The sequence below is a fragment of the Phyllobates terribilis genome, unplaced genomic scaffold (assembly GCF_046119375.1).
Source record: "Phyllobates terribilis strain yellow unplaced genomic scaffold, ASM4611937v1 Scaffold_7__3_contigs__length_470593459, whole genome shotgun sequence".
Taxonomy (NCBI): domain Eukaryota; kingdom Metazoa; phylum Chordata; class Amphibia; order Anura; family Dendrobatidae; genus Phyllobates; species Phyllobates terribilis.
The window spans coordinates 254,272,808-254,290,412 of NW_027362767.1; the positions used below are offsets into that span (position 1 = coordinate 254,272,808).

The window sequence follows — 17,605 nt, forward strand, 5'->3', positions numbered from 1 at the left end:
TCTTGACCTGAATGACCAGACATTTAGGCTTTCCACCTAGCCGTATCTCCTACTGCAAATTTTACAGACTCTTTGTTTCTTTGCACATTGTTGGCTGAGTTAACTGAGAATCCATCAGTGTGCTTCTTCTGCCATGGAGTTTGTTACTTTTATCTGTCCTTTATGAACTCCCAAGAACTGGTTTATAATGGTAGTTGGCATCCAAGTTGAGCTCAACTTTGATATGGTCATAAATCAGCTCAGAAAAAAAACATAAAAGAGATACACTCTCTCCTATCAGCTCACTGACAGATTCTCAGCTACCTCATTCTGCAGACAGCCATGGACAAAGTAACAAGCAGGCTGTAAAAGCTGAATGGTGTACAATTTTACTGAAGCCCAACTGCACAAATTGTTTTTTATTCCAAAACACATGTATTTAAGTACATTAAAAAAAATAAAAAAAAGCCTTGGAAGTTGTCCGTATCCTTTACATAGGATTTCCTGCTGAAAGAGTTGTACGGGATTAACAGGAAGCAGCACCACACTTGTCAACAGGTTGGGTGCAGTATTGCATCACTTCTGGAGCCGCAATGTCAGACATAACCTGTAGGCAGGGGTGGCGCTCTTTCACTTTCGCTCTAGAAAAAAGCAGAGCAATGTTGTTTGCCTTACTTACCCAATTTGTTCTCCTGCATGGATCTGTCTACTGCTGAATAAAGCAATGCGGGGGAACCGCAGGTCTTGATGGGACATGAACACCCTGACGGGCATCAGGTTGGGCTCGCAGAGGTGGTTGATGAAGCGACTGATGTTGCCGTAGAACCGGGCGTCAATGCAATAAACCTCTCCATCCTGTAACACAAGACACTGTTAGTACAGACAGACGATACAGATGGGCTTCTGCGCGGAGGATGAGGGCTGGTGGAGCACGTGCCTCTCTGACAAGTCGACGAGAGGCAATTTATCTTGTCTGGTGCATTACTCTGTGCCAGCGGCAATCGCAGTTAGCCTGATGCGCCACGTTCTCTAACAAGGCGCAGACTCCGGTACTTGTGGTATTGGCTTGTAACATGAGCAGTGAGATAACAGGACAGATTGTCCAGCGATGCCACTTCTGCATCGGAATAGGACATGTGCCCGATAGCCGCCCATGATGGATATGTGCAGGTGTAACGTCGTCAGCCACACTCGCCATCCAATGCTCGATAGCTGCCCATAATGGATATGTGCAGGTGTAACGTCGTCAGCCACACTCGCCATCCAATGCTCGATAGCTGCCCATAATGGATATGTGCAGGTGTAACGTCGTCAGCCACACTCGCCATCCAATGCTCGATAGCCGCCCATGATGGATATGTGCAGGTGTAACGTCATCAGCCACACTCGCCATCCAATGCTCGATAGCTGCCCATAATGGATATGTGCAGGTGTAACGTCATCAGCCACACTCGCCATCCAATGCTCGATAGCTGCCCATAATGGATATGTGCAGCGCAACATCATCAGCCACACTCGCCATCCAATGCCCAATAGCTGCCCATGATGGATATGTGCAGGTGTAACGTCATCAGCCACACTCGCCATCCAATGCTCGATAGCTGCCCATAATGGATATGTGCAGCGCAACATCATCAGCCACACTCGCCATCCAATGCCCGATAGCTGCCCATAATGGATATGTGCAGGTGTAACGTCATCAGCCACACTCGCCATCCAATGCCCGATAGCTGCCCATAATGGATATGTGCAGGTGTAACGTCGTCAGCCACACTCGCCATCCAATGCTCGATAGCTGCCCATAATGGATATGTGCAGGTGTAACGTCATCAGCCACACTCGCCATCCAATGCTCGATAGCTGCCCATAATGGATATGTGCAGGTGTAACGTCGTCAGCCACACTCGCCATCCAATGCCAGATAGCCGCCCATGATGGATATGTGCAGGTGTAACGTCATCAGCCACACTCGCCATCCAATGCTCGATAGCTGCCCCCATAATGGATATGTGCAGGTGTAACGTCGTCAGCCACACTCGCCATCCAATGCTCGATAGCCGCCCATGATGGATATGTGCAGGTGTAACGTCATCAGCCACACTCGCCATCCAATGCTCGATAGCTGCCCATAATGGATATGTGCAGGTGTAACGTCGTCAGCCACACTCGCCATCCAATGCTCGATAGCCGCCCATGATGGATATGTGCAGGTGTAACGTCATCAGCCACACTCGCCATCCAATGCTCGATAGCTGCCCATAATGGATATGTGCAGGTGTAACGTCATCAGCCACACTCGCCATCCAATGCTCGATAGCTGCCCATAATGGATATGTGCAGCGCAACATCATCAGCCACACTCGCCATCCAATGCCCAATAGCTGCCCATGATGGATATGTGCAGGTGTAACGTCATCAGCCACACTCGCCATCCAATGCTCGATAGCTGCCCATAATGGATATGTGCAGGTGTAACGTCATCAGCCACACTCGCCATCCAATGCCCGATAGCTGCCCATAATGGATATGTGCAGGTGTAACGTCATCAGCCACACTCGCCATCCAATGCTCGATAGCTGCCCATAATGGATATGTGCAGGTGTAACGTCGTCAGCCACACTCGCCATCCAATGCTCGATAGCTGCCCATAATGGATATGTGCAGGTGTAACGTCATCAGCCACACTCGCCATCCAATGCTCGATAGCTGCCCATAATGGATATGTGCAGGTGTAACGTCGTCAGCCACACTCGCCATCCAATGCCAGATAGCTGCCCATAATGGATATGTGCAGGTGTAACGTCGTCAGCCACACTCGCCATCCAATGCTCGATAGCTGCCCATAATGGATATGTGCAGGTGTAACGTCATCAGCCACACTCGCCATCCAATGCTCGATAGCTGCCCATAATGGATATGTGCAGGTGTAACGTCGTCAGCCACACTCGCCATCCAATGCCAGATAGCCGCCCATGATGGATATGTGCAGGTGTAACGTCATCAGCCACACTCGCCATCCAATGCTCGATAGCTGCCCCCATAATGGATATGTGCAGGTGTAACGTCGTCAGCCACACTCGCCATCCAATGCTCGATAGCCGCCCATGATGGATATGTGCAGGTGTAACGTCATCAGCCACACTCGCCATCCAATGCTCGATAGCTGCCCATAATGGATATGTGCAGCGCAACATCATCAGCCACACTCGCCATCCAATGCCCAATAGCTGCCCATGATGGATATGTGCAGGTGTAACGTCATCAGCCACACTCGCCATCCAATGCTCGATAGCTGCCCATAATGGATATGTGCAGCGCAACATCATCAGCCACACTCGCCATCCAATGCCCGATAGCTGCCCATAATGGATATGTGCAGGTGTAACGTCATCAGCCACACTCGCCATCCAATGCCCGATAGCTGCCCATAATGGATATGTGCAGGTGTAACGTCATCAGCCACACTTGCCATCCAATGCTCGATAGCCGCCCATGATGGATATGTGCAGGTGTAACGTCATCAGCCACACTCGCCATCCAATGCTCGATAGCTGCCCATAATGGATATGTGCAGGTGTAACGTCGTCAGCCACACTCGCCATCCAATGCTCGATAGCTGCCCATAATGGATATGTGCAGCGCAACATCATCAGCCACACTCGCCATCCAATGCCCGATAGCTGCCCATAATGGATATGTGCAGGTGTAACGTCATCAGCCACACTCGCCATCCAATGCTCGATAGCTGCCCATAATGGATATGTGCAGGTGTAACGTCGTCAGCCACACTCGCCATCCAATGCTCGATAGCTGCCCATAATGGATATGTGCAGCGCAACATCATCAGCCACACTCGCCATCCAATGCTCGATAGCCGCCCATGATGGATATGTGCAGGTGTAACGTCATCAGCCACACTCGCCATCCAATGCTCGATAGCTGCCCATAATGGATATGTGCAGGTGTAACGTCATTAGCCACACTCGCCATCCAATGCTCGATAGCTGCCCATAATGGATATGTGCAGCGCAACATCATCAGCCACACTCGCCATCCAATGCCCAATAGCTGCCATGATGGATATGTGCAGGTGTAACGTCATCAGCCACACTCGCCATCCAATGCTCGATAGCTGCCCATAATGGATATGTGCAGGTGTAACGTCATCAGCCACACTCGCCATCCAATGCCCGATAGCTGCCCATAATGGATATGTGCAGGTGTAACGTCATCAGCCACACTCGCCATCCAATGCCCGATAGCTGCCCATAATGGATATGTGCAGGTGTAACGTCGTCAGCCACACTCGCCATCCAATGCTCGATAGCTGCCCATAATGGATGTGTGCAGGTGTAACGTCATCAGCCACACTCGCCATCCAATGCTCGATAGCTGCCCATAATGGATATGTGCAGGTGTAACGTCGTCAGCCACACTCGCCATCCAATGCCAGATAGCTGCCCATAATGGATATGTGCAGGTGTAACGTCGTCAGCCACACTCGCCATCCAATGCTCGATAGCTGCCCATAATGGATATGTGCAGGTGTAACGTCATCAGCCACACTCGCCATCCAATGCTCGATAGCTGCCCATAATGGATATGTGCAGGTGTAACGTCGTCAGCCACACTCGCCATCCAATGCCAGATAGCCGCCCATGATGGATATGTGCAGGTGTAACGTCATCAGCCACACTCGCCATCCAATGCTCGATAGCTGCCCCCATAATGGATATGTGCAGGTGTAACGTCGTCAGCCACACTCGCCATCCAATGCTCGATAGCCGCCCATGATGGATATGTGCAGGTGTAACGTCATCAGCCACACTCGCCATCCAATGCTCGATAGCTGCCCATAATGGATATGTGCAGCGCAACATCATCAGCCACACTCGCCATCCAATGCCCAATAGCTGCCCATGATGGATATGTGCAGGTGTAACGTCATCAGCCACACTCGCCATCCAATGCTCGATAGCTGCCCATAATGGATATGTGCAGCGCAACATCATCAGCCACACTCGCCATCCAATGCCCGATAGCTGCCCATAATGGATATGTGCAGGTGTAACGTCATCAGCCACACTCGCCATCCAATGCCCGATAGCTGCCCATAATGGATATGTGCAGGTGTAACGTCATCAGCCACACTCGCCATCCAATGCTCGATAGCCGCCCATGATGGATATGTGCAGGTGTAACGTCATCAGCCACACTCGCCATCCAATGCTCGATAGCTGCCCATAATGGATATGTGCAGCGCAACATCATCAGCCACACTCGCCATCCAATGCCCGATAGCTGCCCATAATGGATATGTGCAGGTGTAACGTCATCAGCCACACTCGCCATCCAATGCTCGATAGCTGCCCATAATGGATATGTGCAGCGCAACATCATCAGCCACACTCGCCATCCAATGCCCGATAGCTGCCCATAATGGATATGTGCAGGTGTAACGTCATCAGCCACACTCGCCATCCAATGCTCGATAGCTGCCCATAATGGATATGTGCAGGTGTAACGTCATCAGCCACACTCGCCATCCAATGCTCGATAGCTGCCCATAATGGATATGTGCAGCGCAACATCATCAGCCACACTCGCCATCCAATGCCAGATAGCCGCCCATGATGGATATGTGCAGGTGTAACGTCATCAGCCACACTCGCCATCCAATGCTCGATAGCTGCCCATAATGGATATGTGCAGCGCAACATCATCAGCCACACTCGCCATCCAATGCCCAATAGCTGCCCATGATGGATATGTGCAGGTGTAACGTCATCAGCCACACTCGCCATCCAATGCTCGATAGCTGCCCATGATGGATATGTGCAGGTGTAACGTCATCAGCCACACTCGCCATCCAATGCCCGATAGCCGCCCATGATGGATATGTGCAGGTGTAACGTCATCAGCCACACTCGCCATCCAATGCCAGATAGCCGCCCATGATGGATATGTGCAGCGCAACATCATCAGCCACACTCGCCATCCAATGCCCGATAGCTGCCCATGATGGATATGTGCAGGTGTAACGTCATCAGCCACACTCGCCATCCAATGCTCGATAGCTGCCCATAATGGATATGTGCAGGTGTAACGTCATCAGCCACACTCGCCATCCAATGCCCGATAGCTGCCCATGATGGATATGTGCAGCGCAAAGTCATCAGCCACACTCGCCATCCAATGCCCGATAGCTGCCCATGATGGATATGTGCAGCGCAAAGTCATCAGCCACACTCGCCATCCAATGCCCGATAGCTGCCCATGATGGATATGTGCAGCGCAAAGTCATCAGCCACACTCACCATCCAATGTGAAAGTTATCAGCGTAACAACACGGAGGCTGCAAGACACTGAAATTTCCTTTTCTACTAAAGAACATAGATAAGTAGCGCCGGGTGGGCACTATAAGTGCTCACGAAAAAGTATTATGAAAAAATGTAGTCAACAAGGATTTTCGGAGAAACCAAGGGTGAGGAAGCAGCCAAACTGTGCCATCAGAAATAAAATAAAAAGTAGAACAAATGAGGCCAGTGCTGTCTGAGGAGGAGCCGTACGCTTTCCTTATGTCCTGGGGAGCAGAGAGACGAGCGGAGGAAGAGGAGGGGGTCTCCTTCTCAGCAGCAAACAACTATACAAGCCAACTTTAATTACCACTGCTAATTTCAGCCACGTCGGGTCCCGGAGCAGAAAGATGCATTAAAGGATCTGGCCGTGCCTTCTGGGCACGTTCATAATGATCTTTAATGGACGGCCGATGCCAATGGCGCACAATTAAAGTGGTTGGTGGAGAGCGGTCAGAGAACATTTGCACAGCACCCGCCGGTCTCCGGCTGCTCGGCCAGCTCCCAGAATGTAGACGCCTATGTGTGAGGCTTTGTGCAAATACCAAAACTTCCTGGAAACGGTTCACTCAATCCTGGCCCGATCAGTAATAATCACTCCCTTCAGGCGTCACTCACAAGAAGCATCACCTGCGACGCCTGAGATGTCGGTCCAACCACAAGGTGCTGTACGCCTCTCATAACTCACCTTATTATCCAGATCAAACAAATAGGTGTCGTCCTCACGTACATCCGCCTCTGTGTCTGAAATGAACTCACCCACGTACCTGGCAAGGAAGATAATCAGAAAGGTAGGAAGTGAAAACACTGATATTACCGGAGAACGCGGACTGAGCATACAGGGTGGCCTCAGCAGGAAGCCGCCCGTCCCACAGGCACGTCCTATTACTGCTCCCCATCTATAGTCTGAGCCGTATACTACCTGCTGATGTCACCCGTCCTATTACTGCTCCCCATCTATAGTCTGAGCCGTATACTACCTGCTGATGTCACCGTCCTATTACTGCTCCCCCATCTATAGTCTGAGCCGTATACTACCTGCTGATGTCACCGTCCTATTACTGCTCCCCATCTATAGTCTGAGCCATATACTACCTGCTGATGTCACCGTCCTATTACTGCTCCCCATCTATAGTCTGAGCCGTATACTATCTGCTGATGTCACCGTCCTATTACTGCTCCCCCATCTATAGTCTGAGCCGTATACTACCTGCTGATGTCACCGTCCTATTACTGCTCCCCATCTATAGTCTGAGCCGTATACTACCTGCTGATGTCACCGTCCTATTACTGCTCTCCCATCTATAGTCTGAGCCGTATACTACCTGCTGATGTCACCGTCCTATTACTGCTCTCCCATCTATAGTCTGAGCCGTATACTACCTGCTGATGTCACCGTCCTATTACTGCTCTCCCATCTATAGTCTGAGCCGTATACTATCTGCTGATGTCACCCGTCCTATTACTGCTCTCCCATCTATAGTCTGAGCCATATACTACCTGCTGATGTCACCGTCCTATTACTGCTCTCCCATCTATAGTCTGAGCCGTATACTACCTGCTGATGTCACCGTCCTATTACTGCTCTCCCATCTATAGTCTGAGCCGTATACTACCTGCTGATGTCACCGTCCTATTACTGCTCTCCCATCTATAGTCTGAGCCGTATACTATCTGCTGATGTCACCCGTCCTATTACTGCTCTCCCATCTATAGTCTGAGCCGTATACTATCTGCTGATGTCACCCGTCCTATTACTGCTCTCCCATCTATAGTCTGAGCCATATACTATCTGCTGATGTCACCGACCTATTACTGCTCTCCCATCTATAGTCTGAGCCGTATACTATCTGCTGATGTCACCGTCCTATTACTGCTCTCCCATCTATAGTCTGAGCCGTATACTATCTGCTGATGTCACCCGACCTATTACTGCTCCCCATCTATAGTCTGAGCCGTATACTACCTGCTGATGTCACCCGACCTATTACTGCTCCCCATCTATAGTCTGAGCCGTATACTACCTGCTGATGTCACCGTCCTATTACTGCTCTCCCATCTATAGTCTGAGCCGTATACTACCTGCTGATGTCACCGTCCTATTACTGCTCCCCATCTATAGTCTGAGCCGTATACTACCTGCTGATGTCACCGTCCTATTACTGCTCCCCATCTATAGTCTGAGCCGTATACTATCTGCTGATGTCACCCGACCTATTACTGCTCCCCATCTATAGTCTGAGCCGTATACTACCTGCTGATGTCACCCGACCTATTACTGCTCCCCATCTATAGTCTGAGCCGTATACTACCTGCTGATATCACCGTCCTATTACTGCTCTCCCATCTATAGTCTGAGCCGTATACTACCTGCTGATGTCACCGTCCTATTACTGCTCCCCATCTATAGTCTGAGCCGTATACTATCTGCTGATGTCACCGTCCTATTACTGCTCCCCATCTATAGTCTGAGCCGTATACTACCTGCTGATGTCACCATCCTATTACTGCTCTCCCATCTATAGTCTGAGCCGTATACTATCTGCTGATGTCACCCGTCCTATTACTGCTCTCCCATCTATAGTCTGAGCCATATACTATCTGCTGATGTCACCGTCCTATTACTGCTCCCCATCTATAGTCTGAGCCATATACTACCTGCTGATGTCACCGACCTATTACTGCTCTCCCATCTATAGTCTGAGCCGTATACTACCTGCTGATGTCACCGACCTATTACTGCCCCCCCATCTATAGTCTGAGCCGTATACCACCTGCTGATGTCACCGACCTATTACTGCTCCCCATCTATAGTCTGAGCCGTATACTACCTGCTGATGTCACCGACCTATTACTGCTCCCCATCTATAGTCTGAGCCGTATACTACCTGCTGATGTCACCGACCTATTACTGCTCCCCCATCTATAGTCTGAGCCGTATACTACCTGCTGATGTCATCCGTCCTATTACTGCTCCCCATCTATAGTCTGAGCCATATACTATCTGCTGATGTCATCCGTCCTATTACTGCTCCCCCATCTATAGTCTGAGCCGTATACTACCTGCTGATGTCACCGACCTATTACTGCCCCCCCATCTATAGTCTGAGCCGTATACTACCTGCTGATGTCATCCGTCCTATTACTGCTCCCCCATCTATAGTCTGAGCCGTATACCACCTGCTGATGTCACCGTCCTATTACTGCTCCCCCATCTATAGTCTGAGCCGTATACTACCTGCTGATGTCATCCGTCCTATTACTGCTCCCCCATCTATAGTCTGAGCCGTATACTACCTGCTGATGTCACCGACCTATTACTGCTCCCCCATCTATAGTCTGAGCCGTATACTACCTGCTGATGTCATCCGTCCTATTACTGCTCCCCCATCTATAGTCTGAGCCGTATACCACCTGCTGATGTCACCGTCCTATTACTGCTCCCCCATCTATAGTCTGAGCCGTATACTACCTGCTGATGTCACCGACCTATTACTGCTCCCCCATCTATAGTCTGAGCCGTATACTACCTGCTGATGTCACCGACCTATTACTGCTCCCCCATCTATAGTCTGAGCCGTATACTACCTGCTGATGTCATCCGTCCTATTACTGCTCCCCCATCTATAGTCTGAGCCGTATACCACCTGCTGATGTCACCGTCCTATTACTGCTCCCCCATCTATAGTCTGAGCCGTATACTACCTGCTGATGTCATCCGTCCTATTACTGCTCCCCATCTATAGTCTGAGCCGTATACCACCTGCTGATGTCACCCGTCCTATTACTGCTCCCCATCTATAGTCTGAGCCGTATACCACCTGCTGATGTCACCGTCCTATTACTGCTCCCCCATCTATAGTCTGAGCCGTATACCACCTGCTGATGTCACCCGTCCTATTACTGCTCCCCCATCTATAGTCTGAGCCGTATACCACCTGCTGATGTCACCGTCCTATTACTGCTCCCCCATCTATAGTCTGAGCCGTATACTACCTGCTGATGTCATCCGTCCTATTACTGCTCCCCATCTATAGTCTGAGCCGTATACCACCTGCTGATGTCACCGTCCTATTACTGCTCCCCATCTATAGTCTGAGCCGTATACTACCTGCTGATGTCACCGTCCTATTACTGCTCCCCATCTATAGTCTGAGCCGTATACTACCTGCTGATGTCACCGTCCTATTACTGCTCCCCATCTATAGTCTGAGCCGTATACTACCTGCTGATGTCATCCGTCCTATTACTGCTCCCCATCTATAGTCTGAGCCGTATACTACCTGCTGATGTCACCGACCTATTACTGCTCCTCATCTATAGTCTGAGCCATATACTATCTGCTGATGTCACCGTCCTATTACTGCTCCCCATCTATAGTCTGAGCCGTATACCACCTGCTGATGTCACCGTCCTATTACTGCTCCCCATCTATAGTCTGAGCCGTATACTACCTGCTGATGTCATCCGTCCTATTACTGCTCCCCATCTATAGTCTGAGCCGTATACCACCTGCTGATGTCACCGTCCTATTACTGCTCCCCATCTATAGTCTGAGCCGTATACTACCTGCTGATGTCACCGACCTATTACTGCTCCTCATCTATAGTCTGAGCCATATACTATCTGCTGATGTCACCGTCCTATTACTGCTCCCCATCTATAGTCTGAGCCGTATACTATCTGCTGATGTCACCGTCCTATTACTGCTCTCCCATCTATAGTCTGAGCCGTATACTACCTGCTGATGTCACCGACCCATTACTGCTCCTCATCTATAGTCTGAGCCATATACTATCTGCTGATGTCACCGTCCTATTACTGCTCCCCATCTATAGTCTGAGCCGTATACCACCTGCTGATGTCACCGTCCTATTACTGCTCCCCATCTATAGTCTGAGCCGTATACCACCTGCTGATGTCACCGTCCTATTACTGCTCCCCATCTATAGTCTGAGCCGTATACTACCTGCTGATGTCACCGTCCTATTACTGCTCCCCATCTATAGTCTGAGCCGTATACCACCTGCTGATGTCACCGTCCTATTACTGCTCTCCCATCTATAGTCTGAGCCATATACTACCTGCTGATGTCACCGACCTATTACTGCTCTCCCATCTATAGTCTGAGCCGTATACTACCTGCTGATGTCACCGACCTATTACTGCTCTCCCATCTATAGTCTGAGCCGTATACTACCTGCTGATGTCACCGTCCTATTACTGCTCTCCCATCTATAGTCTGAGCCATATACTACCTGCTGATGTCACCGACCTATTACTGCTCTCCCATCTATAGTCTGAGCCGTATACTACCTGCTGATGTCACCGACCTATTACTGCTCTCCCATCTATAGTCTGAGCCGTATACTACCTGCTGATGTCACCGACCTATTACTGCTCTCCCATTTATAGTCTGAGCCGTATACTACCTGCTGATGTCACCGACCTATTACTGCTCTCCCATTTATAGTCTGAGCCGTATACTACCTGCTGATGTCACCGACCTATTACTGCTCCCCCATCTATAGTCTGAGCCGTATACTACCTGCTGATGTCACCCGTCCTATTACTGCTCTCCCATCTATAGTCTGAGCCGTATACTATCTGCTGATGTCACCGTCCTATTACTGCTCCCCATCTATAGTCTGAGCCGTATACTATCTGCTGATGTCACCGTCCTATTACTGCTCCCCATCTATAGTCTGAGCCGTATACTACCTGCTGATGTCACCGTCCTATTACTGCTCCCCCATCTATAGTCTGAGCCATATACTACCTGCTGATGTCACCGTCCTATTACTGCTCCCCATCTATAGTCTGAGCCATATACTATCTGCTGATGTCACCGTCCTATTACTGCTCCCCCATCTATAGTCTGAGCCGTATACTACCTGCTGATGTCACCGACCTATTACTGCTCCCCATCTATAGTCTGAGCCGTATACTACCTGCTGATGTCACCGTCCTATTACTGCTCCCCATCTATAGTCTGAGCCATATACTATCTGCTGATGTCACCGTCCTATTACTGCTCCCCCATCTATAGTCTGAGCCGTATACTACCTGCTGATGTCACCGTCCTATTACTGCTCTCCCATCTATAGTCTGAGCCATATACTACCTGCTGATGTCACCGTCCTATTACTGCTCCCCCATCTATAGTCTGAGCCGTATACTACCTGCTGATGTCACCCGTCCTATTACTGCTCCCCATCTATAGTCTGAGCCGTATACTACCTGCTGATGTCACCCGTCCTATTACTGCTCCCCATCTATAGTCTGAGCCGTATACTACCTGCTGATGTCACCGTCCTATTACTGCTCCCCATCTATAGTCTGAGCCGTATACTACCTGCTGATGTCACCCGTCCTATTACTGCTCCCCATCTATAGTCTGAGCCGTATACTACCAGCTGATGTCACCGTCCTATTACTGCTCCCCATCTATAGTCTGAGCCGTATACTACCTGCTGATGTCACCCGTCCTATTACTGCTCCCCATCTATAGTCTGAGCCGTATACTACCTGCTGATGTCACCGTCCTATTACTGCTCCCCATCTATAGTCTGAGCCGTATACTACCTGCTGATGTCACCGTCCTATTACTGCTCCCCCATCTATAGTCTGAGCCGTATACTACTGTCACCCTCTTGCAGTGGTAAAGCGTTACAATCCCTAATAGCTGTGCATTAGGCAACTGCTAGAAATGCAATTCCCATACATGCCATTAAAGGTCCTGTATGCCCCAATTGCCGCTAAGACCACAAGGAACATACAGTCCTGATCCAAAAAGACATATTTGCTAACTCTCTTGAGGAAAAAAAAAATGAGACCTTCCGGAAGAGATGGCAAATCTCCTGGATGCCTTGTTTGCCACGGTTCATATCCTTCAAGGAGGGAATGCATGGAAGTTGGCTGCTTACTTTAAATCTAAGCCTTACAAAGCAGTCGGCAACACGCTAGTTCGGCTAACAGCTATTCCTACTGACAGCACCTAATATATGCATGCTCGGTTGGGCTGAGCATACATGACTTCTCAGCTGTCAGACATCTGAAAAAAAAAATCCAACATGCCGATGCTTCTTTGCACCAACATCAGCCACTTGAGAGAATCAAGCTGCTGAAACACGCATTAGAGGGTCAGCCCAACCTGCTAAAAACAATAGGATAGGGCCAAAGGTGATCTAAAAAACATGGGTCTAAGTCTGTTACCTAACCAAGCCGCCAGCAGTGGTGGCCATACAAAAGTTATATTGATCTGCTTGCATACAATAAATTAGTAGATTAAGAAATTCTATAAAAGCCGGTTCTTAATGATCGGTGAGAGGTAGAGCTGCATGTCGGATCCATTGGTGCTGGTACGATAATGTACCAGGTCATCAATGCTTCCCAGTCTGGCTGCACGTAGTACAAGACTTGTGGCTGCTCCCTCCGAACAGCATTTTCCATCGTGCAGAAAATCCCGTCTGCAGGCAATGAGTGGGATGAACGCTCCGCAAACTCCACCTTGTGGAGAAAGATGGTGGGAGGCAAACCAGAACAGCTGTGCCACACCATCACCGTCAGTACGGTACTACAATGAATGGGACAGACAGACGGCATCTCCGGACAGAGCAGTCCTGGCACACATCCAGTGAAGCTGACTTCACAGTCTAAAGGAGGCAATGTCTTTACAGAGGATAAAGTAAGACAAGGAGTCACTTACTCGCACACAAACGTCCCCATGGGGATGTCCTGCAGCGTCCGCACTCCCCAGCCCAGATTTTTGGTCCGGTACAGCTGTAATCTGACCCTGTGCAAATGAAACAAGTGAAAAGCAATTATAGACATTTTAACATACCTGTACCTCACCCCCAACCTTTTTTTTTTAAATTTTTTTTAGGCACAATCATATCCTGATCAAGGATTCTGAAGATTAATAAAGACTGGAAAAACAGTGGGAGGCTAGACGGTGCCAGCTGTGCCACAGACATCAAAGAGATGAAAGCAAGCTCAGCCTGCCCAATTTCTGCAGGATCCGATATGTCAGGGTGACAGCAGACTGCATAACCTGGGACTACACTTTAGCATTTCTACAGTCCCCCAAAAGTGTGTTCTTTAGGCCAGTATGTGCCAATCTATGGTTTATGTATCTGTAGAAGTAAAAGGCTGCCATCTGCACATTCCCATTAAGAGGGTCACCGTGCAATGTGGAGCTACGGTGAAATGAAGCCACGGCCTCCATCCAGACAACCTCCTAGGTGTGTACGGCTAATGCAGTGCTTAGGGGTACAGACACTTGACGGGTGAAGAAAAATGGAACATGCTCAATTAAACATGGCTGGTCCATTGTTCCCTTGGAGGAAGAACAGCTGCTAGAGGAGTATGGCAGCGGCTTATTGCTCCTCACCCCGGCGAGCGTGCGTGTAATCGGAGGGATGGATGGAGGGATAACGACTATACAGAGACTCACTTCAGGCCGTTCTGCACCACTCTGTTGCGACAGTTTCGCCAGCAGGAGCAGGCATGGTTACATTCAAAGATAAGCGGTGGTTCCACCATGTTGAATTCAGGCAATAGGCGTCCGCTCTAAAAGAAGAGAAGAATTGTTTTAGGGACCACTGACAATGTGAACAGTCACAAACTATCGCTATTCAAGAGCAATGGTCTTATCAATTTATAGGGGCTGCCCAGGACCTTGGTGACTGGAGGGGCCATTGAGCTCCAGCAAATGCCGCTCTTCCTCCATTGCTCACCACACACAGCACCACGTTTGATAGCGGCTGTGCCTGGTAAAGCAGCTCAGGTCAGTTCAAGTCACCTGATTGGTAAATGTGTCCTGAAAGGATGTTAATCACTTCTACTTTAGGAAGTTAAAGGCGCTCCTGACAAGTCGCACATCGCTCGCTCACTAGGTCTAGAGGGTATTGTCCTAATAATTAGAATAGGAGGCATGGATTATACCTGGCAAGCAGCAGTGCCTCTTACCTATCGATGCATAAATGAGAAGTGCTGCCCCTTTAAAAAATTACCACTATACCATAAAGGGTTATTCCCATCTTCATAGATGGATATTGTAGGATAGATCCTGTAAATACAAGCACTTTTGCAATTTACGGCTTATTGAGATTTACAGCCGTTCTTAAGATATTAACATTTTTCTGTTCTTTTGTTTACAGCTTGTTGCCTAGGTGACCGACCATCGCTGCCGTCTAAAGTTCTAAGCACTGCTTGAGAATAGGCAGTAACAGCGATCCAGGCCAGCTACAAAAGAGCGCTTACAGGCTCAATAGGAAACAGCTTGTGAGCACTGTGCATGTTCTGCTAGCTAGCAGTGGTGGTCGGTCTCCAAGGGAACAAACTCTAAACAAAAGAAAAGTGTTAATATCGCAAGAACAGCTGAAAATTTTAATAAGACGTAAATTGCAAAAGTGCTTGTTTTTACAAGCACTATCTGACATTGCCCATATGTGAAGATGGGAAAACCCCTTTTAAAATGCTCGGACCACAAGGGGAAAATTTTCATACCTTTCTGCACAAAACAAACTGTAACCCCCCCCCCCCCCACACTTTATTATATGAGGTAAACAATAATAGCGGTTATAATTGGCAGACACCGGAAATACGTACCTTATCATACCAACACCTCATGCTTAGCTGGCTGCACATACAGTTACTAGAGGAACAGTCGTCTATACACACACAGTACTGAAAAATGAAAAAAAAAAATCATTCTTGGATTGTATTCTGCAGGAGAAAAAAATGTCTTGCACAGCCGGGTTCAGTCTATAGAGGGCGCTGTCTGCAGCGGCCTTACCTGAAGATGGGTAATGTTCCGGTCCACGTTGAGCGGGGAGGTGACGCAGTTCTGGGAGACATATTTGTAATTGATTGGGCAAGGTTCTAAGTCTTCGCCATTGATGCAGGGTATGGGGGTATTCTCGTAGCCCCTGGATATATCCCTTTAAAAAAAATAAATAAATAAAATGAAAATATGCTGACTCCAAACCCCCCCAAAAAATGAAAGAAACCCGATGGAAGCCAAGGAGGACCTGGTGCCACTTACTTACCTGTTCAGTACAATCTCCTCCTGTTTTGGCTTCTCGGATGAGTTACTCCTATTCTTGAGAGCGGTCCAGACTTGGGAGTTGGGGCTACAACACTCCAGAGGGGTTTCGCCTTCCTTGTTTTTCAGACCAACCTCGGCACCGTGAGTTAAGAAGAGCCTGAAGCAAAGGATTGACAGGTAAAGTCTTCCATGTATGCCAACGATGGCCTCAATCAGAAAATAAGGGTTTGTATACAGTAGTGTTCAAAATAATAGCAGTGTGCTCAAAAACATGAGTAAGGCTATGTGCCCACGATGCAGAAATGAAGCAGAAAATTTCTGCATCTCCCTGGCAGAAAAAACGCATGCAGATTGTACATGCGTTTTTCCTGCAGAATACATGCGGATTCACATGTGTTTCCGCATGTGGACTGACAAGCACTTTCCAGGCGATAGCATCACTTGGAAAGTGCTTGACAACTAGGTCACACTGTATAAATCCATGCAAAAGGCATGGATTTATACAGTGTGAACCGTAAAAATAAAAAAATAAAGCTATACTTACCCCCAATCCCCCGCCGCTTGAGCTGTCGCGCTCGTCCTGGCTTCTTCCGGGTTGCCGGCATCTCGCGAGACAGCCTGCGGTCACATGACTGCGAAGTCATCTCAGGTCCTGGAAGGAGAAGCGCTGCAGGGGCCGCCGGACAGGTGAATATAAACTTTATTTATTATTTTATTCTTTTTTTCACAGGTACAATGGTACCCAGGTCTGGATGAGAGTCTTCTCTCCTCCATAACTGGGTACCATCCGCACATTGAGACGCATAAAATCCGCTTGTACAAATGTACAGACACGGATTCTATGCGTCTCAATGCAAGTCAATGGCGGCGCTTCCGCAAAATTAATGAACATGCTGCGGATTTATGAGCGCTGCAGAAACGCTGCGGAATAATCCGCAGCATGTGCATTGACATTGCGGAATGCCATTGGGGACCATGGGGTGCGGATTACCATGCGTTTTTGATGCGTTTCCGCAGCATAAACGCATGAAAAACGCATCGTGTGCACACAGCCTTAAGCACAAAATCTTTATACTAGTTTTTATTTCCATGCATTGGGAACATTGCACACTGTTTTCTAATTCAAAACATCAAGAGAAATGTATATAATTTTTAACTACTTTACAGAAAATAACAAAATATGCCAATGTTCATAAAAATAGCAGTGTCTGCATTTGTC

The 17,605-nt window shown here is 48.7% G+C and overlaps 1 protein-coding gene across 14 annotated transcripts in view; it reads right to left on the bottom strand.

Moving 5' to 3' along the window:
* EHMT1 (euchromatic histone lysine methyltransferase 1) overlaps positions 1-17,605 on the bottom strand; it is a 102,126-nt gene that overhangs the window by 2,967 nt on the left and 81,554 nt on the right. For all 14 annotated transcript variants that reach the window (XM_073640302.1, XM_073640309.1, XM_073640301.1 and 11 more), the window contains 7 exons: positions 16,388-16,543; positions 16,135-16,279; positions 15,948-16,025; positions 14,791-14,906; positions 14,044-14,130; positions 7,024-7,102; positions 659-834 (listed from right to left, as the gene is read on the bottom strand). In XM_073640302.1, the coding sequence (XP_073496403.1) occupies positions 659-834; positions 7,024-7,102; positions 14,044-14,130; positions 14,791-14,906; positions 15,948-16,025; positions 16,135-16,279; positions 16,388-16,543 (837 nt within the window). The remainder of the gene's footprint in view (positions 1-658; positions 835-7,023; positions 7,103-14,043; positions 14,131-14,790; positions 14,907-15,947; positions 16,026-16,134; positions 16,280-16,387; positions 16,544-17,605) is intronic.